The 12,488-nt window shown below is 45.1% G+C and overlaps 1 protein-coding gene across 3 annotated transcripts; it reads right to left on the bottom strand.

Annotated features, from left to right (window-relative positions):
* Positions 1-781: 781 nt before the first annotated feature.
* LOC6609610 (nucleolin) lies at positions 782-7,010 on the bottom strand. 3 transcript variants are annotated; one of them, XM_032714859.1, is made up of 4 exons: positions 6,420-7,010; positions 3,442-3,817; positions 3,142-3,291; positions 782-1,987 (listed from the first exon to the last, which is right to left on the bottom strand). In XM_032714859.1, the coding sequence occupies exons 1-4, from the start codon at positions 6,469-6,471 to the stop codon at positions 1,093-1,095; spliced, it is 1,473 nt and encodes a 490-aa protein (XP_032570750.1). In that variant the 5' UTR covers positions 6,472-7,010; the 3' UTR covers positions 782-1,092. The 3 variants fall into 3 exon arrangements, with proteins under 3 accessions (XP_032570750.1, XP_002034287.2, XP_002034288.2); XM_002034251.2 differs by having other exon boundaries at positions 3,142-3,294; positions 6,420-7,009; XM_002034252.2 differs by lacking the exons at positions 3,142-3,291; positions 3,442-3,817; positions 6,420-7,010 and adding an exon at positions 2,692-3,135.
* Positions 7,011-12,488: the final 5,478 nt, after the last annotated feature.

Here is a 12,488-nt window from a genome sequence, read left to right as displayed (position 1 = left end):
AGCAACAACAACGCACAACAACATCAGTCAACAGAACTTCAAACGAAGTCAGTCGTCTGCGCTTGCGCAAAGTCGCAGCTCAAGATGAAGATGAAGATGAGGATGAGGACGAAGCTGGGAATGGGGACCACGAACCGAGCAGCAGGTGGGCAGGGATGGGGGCTTTTGGACAGGGGCCCCCTTTGGATCTTTTGGTTCAAAGACGCAACTCCATCTTCATCCAATTATTGGGCGAACGACACCGACACACATAAAACTTGATGTAATGCGTCTGCGTCTCGGAATCCTCTTTAAATTAAGAAAGATGATTTGCAGATTTGAATGCAGACACGGACATGGACACGGGCAGCATGATGTAAGCCCACCGAGGAATTTATTTATTTATTCCTCGGCGGCCGCTGGCTTTCGTGGAGCGAGTGCAATGAAATTCCAAGGCACACACTTCAGTTTTCAGTTTTTTTTAGTTTTTAGAGCCTAAGCAGTTAATTTACGATTATTGGCTTTCATCTTCGTTTCGACCAGGCCAAAATAAATCCCACTGACTTGTTGTTTATGATTTGCGCTTTGGCCATGGTCAATTCGAGCCGTTATGAGATATTTCTGGGATAAGGGGATTCAATTCTATCATTGAGGAGTTTTACGATGGATTGCACATGAGATCTCTTTGGTACCTTAAAAGATCTTATTTAATCTCTAGAAATATTGCCTACTCATGTTTCCAAGCAATCTGAAACACTAATCCCCTATTGTAGTATTTAATCCCTTAATAATATCCATTATCTTATTTACTTATTACGTTTATTAATCAAGAGTTTCCTTTTTTTTGTGGTGGTTGTCATACAATTAAAGCATACAATACATATATATTTATATATAGATTAATGTCTTAGCTCCTTTCATCTCTCGCTGCATTTCAGCGCGGTCATCCATTGGCATGGAGGTCCTCAGAGAGAAGCGTCATTTTCGGACATGTCCGGCCGGCTCTCGAAAATGGCCATTCCTCAGTGGAACCCGGATACCCGGTTGGATAACACCTCGACCCAAACACACACACAACTTAGGCTAGTGGCATTCGTAAGGGAAAGGAGATGCCTAGTTATTGGCCGCCATTGGCTTGCCGAGGACACGCATGGCATTGGAGTAGTCCGAGTCGATCTGCGGGATGATATGCTGTTCGTTGGGCCGCAGGGTGCGTATCAGATCGTTGAGGGACAGGGAGGATTGTGGGGTCAGCTCCTCCTTGGTCTGCAACTCCTGGGAGCTGGCCATTTTCTGGAAGTCCTGGGCGATCTGCTTGATGCGCTCCTCGATGGCGGCGGCTGGGAATTCAGTGGAGCTGGGCATCGCCAATGGTTCGTTGGCCTTGATTAGTTCCCCCGGCGACTCATTTTCCAAGTCGGTCTCGCCCTCAGCTCCCTCCTGCTCGTGCTCTCCATCCGCCTCCGCATCGTGCTGCGAGCTCTCGTTCTCCTCAGCCGCCGCGGGAGCTGGTGCCAAGTCCGCATCCGCATCCTCCTGCTGCAACTGCTGCTGTACCTCTTCGATCGAATGCACCTCGGGGTGGAGTTCGTTGTCGCTCAGTGGGAATACATGCTCCTTGATATCGCCATCGTTGTCGTTGCTCAGCTCACGGGCATGCTCCTCGAAGTTGTCGTGCTCGTCATGCTCCTCTTCGCCCTCGGCCTCGTGGTCATCGTGCTCCTCGCCATCCAAATCCGCTTCCTGATCCTCCACATCCACGTCAGTGGAATCCGTATCGGGCAGCGAGCGATCGTGGTTTAGCTTGAAGGACATAAAGGAGGGCTGCTGCTGGGAGCTGGAGTCATCGATCAGTCGGTGGCCAACGGCTGGCGAAGATTTGGCCTTGGCAGCGGTATACATTGCTCCACTGGTGGACATCAGCAGGGGCAAGGGGGTGGTTGTGGCGGACACATGCATGTTTATCAGGGAGGCGGGAGTCCTTGGGGTGGTGGAGGTGATGGGACGTCTAGACGGCGCACGGTGGACATGGAGAAATAACAAAAGGGAGTTTAGTTTTTCTATCTCTGATTCCTGGGCGGTTCGTGGGCTGGGTTAGTGCGAAAGTTGCTTAGCCTAAAGTTAGTTGAGCACAATTCATCATGACAACATCAACAACAACGACAGCAACGAGAGCGATACAACAACTAAGGAAGCTAAGCCCCAAACCACCAAACAAGATACATTTTCGGCGCTCATATGGGATGGCTCGCAAAAGTGTGTGCAATCGAAAGTGGAATGGTTTTGAAAATAGGAATCAATAGATCCCAACTTGGAGGCTTCATTTAAAGTTTTGAAAGCTGTAGCTTGTTTCGAAACTTTAAAAGTATCTTTTTAATACAAGTTTCTGGATCGGTATCTAAAGTAAAGTATCTAAAATAAAGTATCTAAAGTAAAGTATCTAAAGGTATCTAGTCAGGATTGCACAAACTTTCGCGGTTGTAAGTCAACCCATTGGCGTCCACAAGGCAGTGTTCTTCTTGTCGATTTTTTCAAATCATATAATTTTCAATCAGGATCGAATGGCTTTTTCGGGCTAACCAACTTTTCGGTTTGGCCCATAGAACTTTGAGTGGCGTTAGTAAGAAGTCGCATTAGTCTTTAGATGTACATATGCATATAGATTGTGTGTGTAGTTATGGTAGATTGGTAACGATTTGGGGTTTAGCTCACCTATTTGTTCGTTCTTTTTGCAAATTCTGTTTTGGGAATCGAAATCGGATTCGCATTTTGTCATTGTGTGTGTGTGTGTGTGTCTGAGTGTAAGTGTGTGTGTGTTCGTTTGTGGTCAACTAAAGTAACTTGTTTTTAATCACGTTATCCTTGCGTAATCTCTTGATCTGGGTTGGGTTTTAGTATCAACATTTATCTGGTATAAATATGTTTGTTTTCGTTTGTCTTTACTTAATTAGGGACATTTGTTTAATCGCCACCGTCGGGCAGCTCGTATAGCGAATTAATTAACGTTAATTATAGCATAATTTGTTTATTGCATTATTATCAATATTCTTAGTTCCTCCTCCAATCAGTGCTCTTAATATCTGTTCGATTTGCGTGTGGTTGTGTAGAGTGGTGGAGTTTTGTGGAGTTATGTGAAGTGGCTCCGCGGTCAAGTGTCCTTACCCCTGCGCCGACGAGACGGGGATGCTGCCGTAGTTGTAGTAGTAGCAGCGGGTCTGCTCACAAATGAAGTCCTTCACGGCCGAGCAGTCCTCGGGCATCCACTTGAGCGTGGGCTGCTTCAGGATCACGCATCCCTTCTCGGCGCCACTGCTGCTGTAGATTGGAGCGGTGAAACAGAAAGGATATCGATGTAGATGGGCATAGTCAAGGTGGCACAGGTTACAGCAGAAAGGAGTAATCACTTCTTTTTTTCTGTGCACCTTATATCCTATATCCTTAGTGATAGTTTGTCATCCTTACCTGTCGCGAGCGGTGCGCTGGGGCGAGGTGTTGCTATTATGATCGACGGGATCGAGCAGACCGGCCTGGATGGCGTCCGCCGAGTTTTCGAAGAAATCAAAAGTGGCGTTAAACGGCAGACCAGTGCTCATCCATAGGAACATGCCCGTGCCCAGGCGATTGCCGGAGGTCCAGAAATCGTAGTTGCCGTAACCGGCATTCTTCAGATACGTGGTCATCGACTCGGCCTTCTCCTTCGTCTCAAAGGAGGCCAGTTGCAGGCCCAGGGAGCGACAGTATTGGTAGGCCAGGAAGTAGTTAAGCTCCGGGGAATAGGGATTCATGCGGCTGATGAAGTACTGCACTCCATCCAAGTGGATTGTCGTAATGCGTTGACCTATAGAAAATAAAGGTAATATGGTTGATGATTCAAGATACTTTTCATTTAGATACCAAAGGCCTGTTCATTTGATCGTTCTATAAGTGGATTAGACCCTAGGTTAATGAACCTGCCCATGTCTGTGGATTCCAGACGCAATTGGAATCGCAATGCGTAACCGAAACAGCGAAAACGGTAACGGTTTCAACTGCGGACATAGCATTCGTAATCGCAGAAACATCATTAAATAGGATTAACAAAAAAGTGGCTAGCCATCGTTGGTCCCCCAGTCCATAAAAACCAAGAACTTTGGAGCCCCAAATCGGACGGGTGATTCACAAAGATGATGATGATGGTGATGACCAGGAGCATTTATGCGGTCCCTGACCTCTGGCGGCTAATTACACAAAATCCGAAATGGGGACTGAAGGTGCTGATGACATTAATTAGCCCGCTGGTCAGCCCGAAATGGAGACGCAGAGCCAGAGACCCATTCGAATCTTATGTAATCGCTGACCCGAGAACTTAAGTAAAGTGAAGAGAAGTCTGCGAGTCAGGGAACAATGCAAGATGACAGTGACTTTGGGCATGGGTTCGGGATAGGGTTCAGGTTCAACAGGTAGTCGAGGGACAAAGATCTTGGCCGTCTCTCTAAAGTATCTGTGTACACAGAGGTGTTTGTGTGTGTGTGTTGGCTCTTTTACAAAGCGGCTCAAAAGATAAACACAAATACCAGTGCGAGTAGTTTGTTTTCCAACTGACTCAACGAACCCCCCGGGCACTTGGCCATTTATGGCACTTGTCTTGGATGGACATTGGATATGGGATATGGGATATGTAGGATATATAGACATGGGCCTAGACATCAAGTGAGTTCCAGTATTTGAGCACACATACACACACACACTCATCACCATGCCCAAGTGTGTACTCTGCTCGTATATGAAATTATTTCCGGCGATTGAAATGCAAGACACACACGAAGCCAACTCAAAGTCTTTGCCTTTGATCAGATTGATGATAGACAAGTCGTGGCGAAGATTTATGAATGAAAAGATTATTGGGCAACTTATTATGCGTCCGAGGAGCTGAGATATCCATCTGCCTAATAAGAATAATGATCCGCGCCATGAGATCAGAAGCTCAACGGTTCGAAGAAATTCTTAAATTTTATTTTAATGGGCCAATTTAAGCTTGGAGCTCAGCTCGAGGGATCGGATTCAATTCAAGCATTAATTCCCCCAAATGAATTCAGCTTGATGGCGAATCTAAATCGGATTCGTAGTGGATGGATAGTCCAAGGCACTTGGTGAGAGAAGATAACGAGCTCTGTCCCAATTGCAGTTAATTTGACACTGACTCTGGGACGTGAATTCAACTGCAAGTCCAAGTCCAAGACCAAGATCGAGATCAAGATCGGCATTGGGTTTGGAATCGGGATCGGGATAGGTAACCCTATAATTGGCCATCGCGGAGCCGAACCCCAGTTCCCTGTAGCTCTTGAGCACCATAATTTCCGTAGGTAATTACGCCTGGCCAGCCATAGATCGCGAATCTAGCACGTCTCTAATGATGCAGTCAAAGTCAATGCTAGTGTTTGCCGGGACCCTGATGTGGATGCTGAAGCTGATGCTGATGCTGATGCTATTGCCGGAGGATGCGGCTAACTCTAGTGATTTGTTGGCACCTAACAGCCCTCGGGCCAGTTAGCAGGCAAATCATTATAATGGTGATGGCGACTGGGATAAGCAGAGGGAAATTGATAAAAACAAAAAAAAAGAAAAAAGGAGGAAAATAAAGCCAGTTTGTTGGCCATCAGGAACGGGAACAATGCTGGTGGGTAATCGATGAGAAGAGAGCTCTCAGCGAAGACTGGAGAGTGAAGACTCCGGACCTGAAGAATCGATGCAAAAACATCGAGTAGACTTAATGACTGCGACTCTGATTCGGAAATAATGATGGGAATGCATTACTCGTTTCACCAGAATCTTATGCCTTTCCTTGTTTTTTTTTTTTTCAGGCTTGGCTGGGTACTTTTTTTTGCACTTCTTTGGAACTTCTTTTGTTTACTTGTTAAATGGGAGAAGGTAGGAATAATTGCAGGGGTTTCTTCAAGATTGAATTATCATTGACGGACAGGGGTAAGCCGTCAATTAGCAAGGCATTTAGAGATGCGGAGGCTGAAAACTTAATAATTCCGTAATAATTCCCAAGTTCTGGGAAGACGTTTAATTTGCTGGGCAGTTAGTCACGTTCGTAACGAGTTCTGCACTTGAAAAATTGTAGACTATTGTGATAAAACATGCTTGTAAGTAAGAAGTTTGAAAAAGCAGGAAAAGGAAATACTATAGTGGTAAGTTTGCAGATTTCTGTACAATAAAGTTCTTATGAGCCTTATTAATTCCAATTCAGGACAAAAGATCTAAGAATCAATTTTAAAAATTTCTTAAATCATATACTTTGTTTGAAGTTTCTTAGTCTTGCTACCGCCCGCCATTATAAATATTACTACAATTTTGATTTAATCCTTCTGGATTCTTTAAGTTTGAAAAAACCCTTGCATTGAGCAACTCTACAAGCAATAAAGGGATACAAATTTATTAAATAATTTTCTACTAACCTGCAGCGCATGCCAAGAGGCTCAGCAGGCAGAAGAGTACGATTTTGGCCATCTTTGCTTCAAGTGGTTGGATTGGTGGGAGCGCGGAGCACTATCTGATTGCCACTGGCGACGGTCGGGGAATACGAATCGGGTTCTCAGCGTTTTGGGGACGCGCGATCGAAGTGGCTCCAAAGAAGAAGTGTTTGGAGTTCGGAGAGTTTGGAGAGTTCAGCACTTCACGTCGCGTTCACTGCAAGCCTTCGTCGTCGACTGATCGCTCAACTGATCAGGCCAATATCACGCAGCCGCGAATGAAGTCCGCCAAGAAGTCGGGAATGGAAATGGGAATGAAGTCCAAGAAGCCGAAGAAGCCAAGAACGACACGACGATCAGACTCGCTGCTTCCAGAAGAACTCCAGCGATTCCAGTTCCAGTTTCCTCTTCCAGTCGACACACACACACTCACACACCCGAATGGCCAAACAGACACTGATGCAGATGCAGATGCTGATACTGATTTAGAGCCAGCGACTTGTGTTAATCCTTGGATCCCGAAATTGGTATTGGAATTGGTAATTGGAAATTCTTGATCCGCCGAGCTTCTGTTCTGGCCAAGTTAGCGCTGGTAAATGTCGGTTGGTGCCGAAAGCAGTTAGCTTAAGAAGGAAATTGCTGGCTGAAAACGGGAAAAGACCGTGGAAAAGAAAGAAGAAATAGCCGAATCGTACCGAACAGAACCAACTATTTGCTTATTTCATGGATGTGATTGGAAATTGGCCTCGCTGTGCAAGTGTGTGTGTGTGTGTGTTTGTGTGTGTGTGTATGGGTGTCAGTTTGTGTGCGAGTTCTTCCTGTGTTTCGTGGTGTGCGTGAGTGCCCAAGTCAGTGCTAGACAAAGAGCGCAATAAACCAAAGGCACACAAAAGCGGGCTCAAACCGAAATATTAATACAGAGCAAGAAATTGGATCCGTTTTAAGGATCATCAGAATCTTCTTAAACTCCAGCACAGCTTATGAAGTCCTTATCAATACATTCGATTAAATCTTCAAATGGTATTAGATACCCTAAAATTTCTCTTTATAGGAAGCTTTGTGGGTAGCAGTCTACGTAGTGACGAGTTACACCAGTAGTACTACACACGATCAAATGGTGGTCTTCCGACCATCACCAGTGATGATACATCAATGGAAAGATCTGTTAACAAGGAAAATACCTTTACCAAAGGACAAACTTTGTAGGTGTAAACGAAAGCCGCTCTAGTTTCTTTCAGTGGATACTCACACCTATAAACACGACTGCACGTCGCTGTCATCATTCCAATGGGAGACGACGACGTCGACGGAGGAGTCATCGCAGTCCATTGTTAGTTTCGTTCTTTCTCCCACAACGACGCTTTGGTTTTGGGCTCTTTCTGCTGGTCTTTTGCCGTCTTCGCTACAGTCTTACCTGTAGGGCTCGCCGCACGTTCTTCCCTGCCCCTTTCCCCCGTGCGCCCTCCTCCACCCCTTTGGCCATAGCCCCTCTCGAGAACCCCCATCAGAATACCCTGTGAGCCCACGCCACTGCCACTACCACTGCCACCGCCACTGGCACTTCCATGAACCCAAGGAACGCAATGTGGTTCCATTTCCATTAATTTGGTACGCTATCGCGACGCTGAGTCGCCCGTGGAAGTCGCCGCTTTCTGCGGTTTCGGTTCTTGGTTCTTTGGGCTCTTTTACTTACTTTTGCTGGAAGCGTGAAATGTAATAATGATCTTCTGCTTTGCATTTTGACAATATTTCTGTGCTGCGGGTGCCCAATTCCAGCCGCAAAACACGAATCTACACTCCCTCTTTTTTCCACCTCCGTCCACCGAAAACAAAAAGAAAAATATGATAAATGTGTGCATGTGTAATTGAAGGCATTTTCGTGGCTTCTCCTCCACTTCTTGTAGCTTTCTAATTAGTCTTAGAACTTGGGGAAGGATAAATATTGGTTTAATGATTATTAATAATAAAGAACTTTAAGTGGCTTAGAGAAAATTAGCCACCAATTCGGAGAAATGGAAAGAAGCTATCATGATCGTTTTGATTATTTCTTTAAATATATACATATATTTATTTACTGATTTCTGTATCTATGGGTTTTCTGTAAAATATATGTGTAGATGGAACACAGATATGTGGGTCAATGGTTAAGTATGATAACTGAATGATTAGATGATTTGATACAGGATTCATTTTTAGTTGGTGTATAAAATATCTAGTACGTATAGATAATTTATCCCCACTTCAACGACTACAACCATCTCGCATCGGCTTAATCATTCTTATTTTATTCTGGCTTAATTCTAGCTTAAGCAATAGTTAATCCCATTGGTCACATCGGCCGATCGACGCTTGTAGGCTATAATTATGTACGCGTTCGGCTAAACAAAATAATGGCCAAGTGATTAACAGTCATGGGAAATGAATTGCCCGCAATTTCCCAGTTGGACGACAGAGGATGTGGATGTGCAGCTCGCTGGTTCGGTGGCTCAGTGGTGGTGCAGTGGATTTGGTGGTGCAACTGTGGCCAAGAAACCTGTGCGTGCCCATTGCAATCGAAAATTCTATCGCGAGTACAACGCACCGAGATTTTGGCCCTTCGTTTTGTTTGGCATTTTTTTTTGTTGTTGTTGGTAATACCGCCGCCGGGTGGACGCCGTCGACTGCGACGCACAGTGGAGCTTCTTAATGTGACCGATGCGGCTGCCAGTTGGCTGTGCTCCTTGCAATCTGGATTTTCCACAAGGAGGCGGTGGCGCAGGGGGTGTGGCAGGGGCCGAATGCTGGATGGCCTTCGTCTTTAACAGCATTCATCCATCTATACTCGCGGCCGCTGGTGCTTCTTCTTCGCAGCTTGATCTTCTGATCCTCACCATTTGTATTTGTGTGAGCAAGTGCACTGCGAGAAGCGCACATGCAGCTAAGAGAATTCAATTAGAATCTATTGTTAAACATTCCGAAATATTAAAGGTTAGTCAATGGAATGCAGCTATATTGCATAATTACTATCATATATTAAAAAGTCATTAATCAACTAGTATTGGAGTATTTTTTTTCGGTGTATCTTTGTGCTCCTCGCATGATCGCTGTCGTCTTCTTCTTCTCCATCTGCTTCTGCCTGCCTCCCCCTACTCTTCCTCTTCCTGCCCCACCTCCTGTTCCCATTTCATTGCTAGTTGCTCTTCTTGTTCCTGTTGCTTTTTGTTTTTGGTCTAAAAATAAACTCGGCACCAGATTGAGGAATTTAATTCGCCTTTTGGTAGAAATCCTCGACTTTGGCTTTTGCCAACGGACTTTGGTTGCCTCTTTGGCTTTCCTCTCCTGTTCCATACCCCTCGTCCCCTTTGCTCCCACCCATCTGCAAGAGTGTGTGCTAGGATGTATGCGTGTGTGTGTGTGTTGCTCCTGTGTATCCACATCCATTTTAGCGTCAAGTTTAGCGATGATGCTGATGATGACGACATGGACATGGCATCTAGCTTAAAGTGTACAGAAAGAAAAATGGATAATGGATCTGATATGATTTATAGCTAAAAAGGCTGTAAAAGTGCATATACGATGTTACTTTTCCTTAATATCCTTCAGCATTGCCAGAGCAGAATAAAGCCGAACAATATATAGAATGAACTCATGCTCATTTTCTCTCTGTGGAGCTGAACAACAAGGAGTTTAAAAGCAGAGATGAAGCACTAATACACACTTTTTCCGCTTGGGATCAAAGGATTAATGTGAATCGGGTTTCAGCGGCTTAAAAAATGACGCTGAGATATTCTTTTGAGGCGGACATCACAAATTTCCACTTGCCTGCGTTCTAATTAGAATATCTTTCTGATCGGATAGTCAAAGTATCTGCGTTTGTGTGTGTGTGTCCTTGGTGGTACGACGAAGGTCATCAGCATTTGCATCGGAGGTCACAGCGCACACACACACACATCGTCATCGTGGCAACTGTCGTGAGGGCCCAGCCCACAAAATCACGGGAACATGACCAGCAAACCGATCAGGACCCATGCCATCCAATCCATACCATCCCATCCAATCCAATCCAATACGATCCGTTCCGTTCCGATCCTAGATCATCCCATACCATCCCAACCCATCCGATCCGATCCGTTCATGCATAAATAAATTCATGTCCGAATCCCACTACTCCTTCCTTCTATTTTCTGCCATGACTCATGTGCATTTATAATAAACTTATTAAAATATTCACAAATGAATGCCAGCTCTTTTCGTTTGCAACTTTATAAAGACGGTGGACCATTCAAGACCGGTATGACCTCAGGAAATCAGGAAGATATTGAGGATTTAATCAAGTCGGCTTGCTCCTCGAGATTTACATTCAATTTGATTCGATAAAGTTGCATTTTTAAATGAATACGAACACGAATACCGCATAACAAGAGTTAGGAAAAGAAATGAAGACATGATTCAGAAATGAATGCCTTTCGGTCATGATTTCTTACTTCCCACACAATTATAAATTTCTCCATGACTTTTGAATCATATTTTGGTCTATATTGAGGGCGAAACAAGGTAACCCAATGATCCTCCCACCTCCAGGAAATCGTAATTGGCCTGCTTTGTCCGACTCTTTCCCGTTCGCCTTGACCATAAGCATATCAACGGTAAATAATTTCGATCGCAGAGCTATGAAGCTGAATCGAAACGAGAAACGAAACCAAATGAGCATTTGCCGGAGGACGGGGCTCCAACTGGGATGACTGCTATGGCTGCGATGGCTAACTGGCAATCAAAGTGGAGGAGGCTGTATTGGGGACACAGAAGGAGTCCATGGAGGAGGCATGGAGGTGGAGCTGCTCTTCCTTCGGCTGTTGCTTCACGTCATTTCAAATTCCATGTCAAAAGGTGAAGCCAATTCAACGTTTCTGGCGAACCGGGCAACAAAATCACGACCAGCACAACAACAGGAATAACTGGCAACAATGGCAACCTAACCGCATCAACACGAAAATCACATCTGTTGGCGATTTCGGGTGCGGGGTCTCCAATGATTTCCACTAATTTGTGAGTCGCGCAACTCATTGACCCATGCATGATCTGCTTCCAGTTCCACACACACAAAATAAAGAGAAAAATAAAAAGCACAACCATGTCTCAATTCGATATAGAACAGATGCCCAGATACAGATACTCGGATTGCCGGTAATGCCCGAACAAATGGCGCGCGATCTTCTATTCTCATGTCGCTAATACGGCCATTAGACCTAAACGGTTCCAACTTAAAGAGGAGGAGGAGGTGGAGATGACGGAGTACAGAGGCCGGGAACCAAGCAGGAAACCAAGAAGCATTCTTAATGAAGGGAATCAAATAGAAATGAAAGAAAGACGGAAGTAGACTTTTATGTGCAGACACATCGGCCCGGCCAAGATTATAGCCAAGTTAGAACGGGCAGTGGGGTTCATTTGCGAAATTGAAATGCCACTGCCAACCTTTATGCGGGTGTGGATGTGGCTGGTGTGGGTGTGGATGTAGCTATGGGAATAGCTATGTTATGGTACACACTCGGGTTCAAGAACCCCTCTGAGCCATGACTAACCGAATGACTGATAGGCGAGTACCAGGTGCCGACGACTGTAGCGTGTTGCCGCTCCAAAGTGCCTGATTCTGCACTTGACCGCTGTCCGAGAAGCGGACGCGGTATATGGGGCCACATAATTACATGCCAGCTCCCGCTGACCCGCCCCCATTTCCCGCCCTTCCTACCCATTTTCACCAACAGTAAGAAAAACTATGAGAATACTACTCAGTTAGTAGTTAGTTAGTTAGTAGTTGTTGAAAATTCTAGTTCATCTTGCATATAAACCGATTAATAAAATTTCCCTATCTTGACCAAAGATTTCTCCGAATTTGAATTCGACTCTTGTTCCAGTTTTGGACTATATAATTGGTCAACAATTTTTCTCTGTGCACGCAATTCCCTGGCGAAATGCCGACAGTAGATAGTGTTTGTGTCGCCTACGATCGAGTTGGACATGGATGTGGATGCGGATGTGGATGCAGTGTGTGTGCCCGTCCATGATGTGTATGTGCTT

This window comes from Drosophila sechellia, chromosome 2R (assembly GCF_004382195.2).
Source record: "Drosophila sechellia strain sech25 chromosome 2R, ASM438219v1, whole genome shotgun sequence".
Lineage (NCBI taxonomy): Eukaryota > Metazoa > Arthropoda > Insecta > Diptera > Drosophilidae > Drosophila > Drosophila sechellia.
Note: the sequence above shows the minus strand (reverse complement) of the source record. Positions and strands in the feature narration are given on the sequence as shown.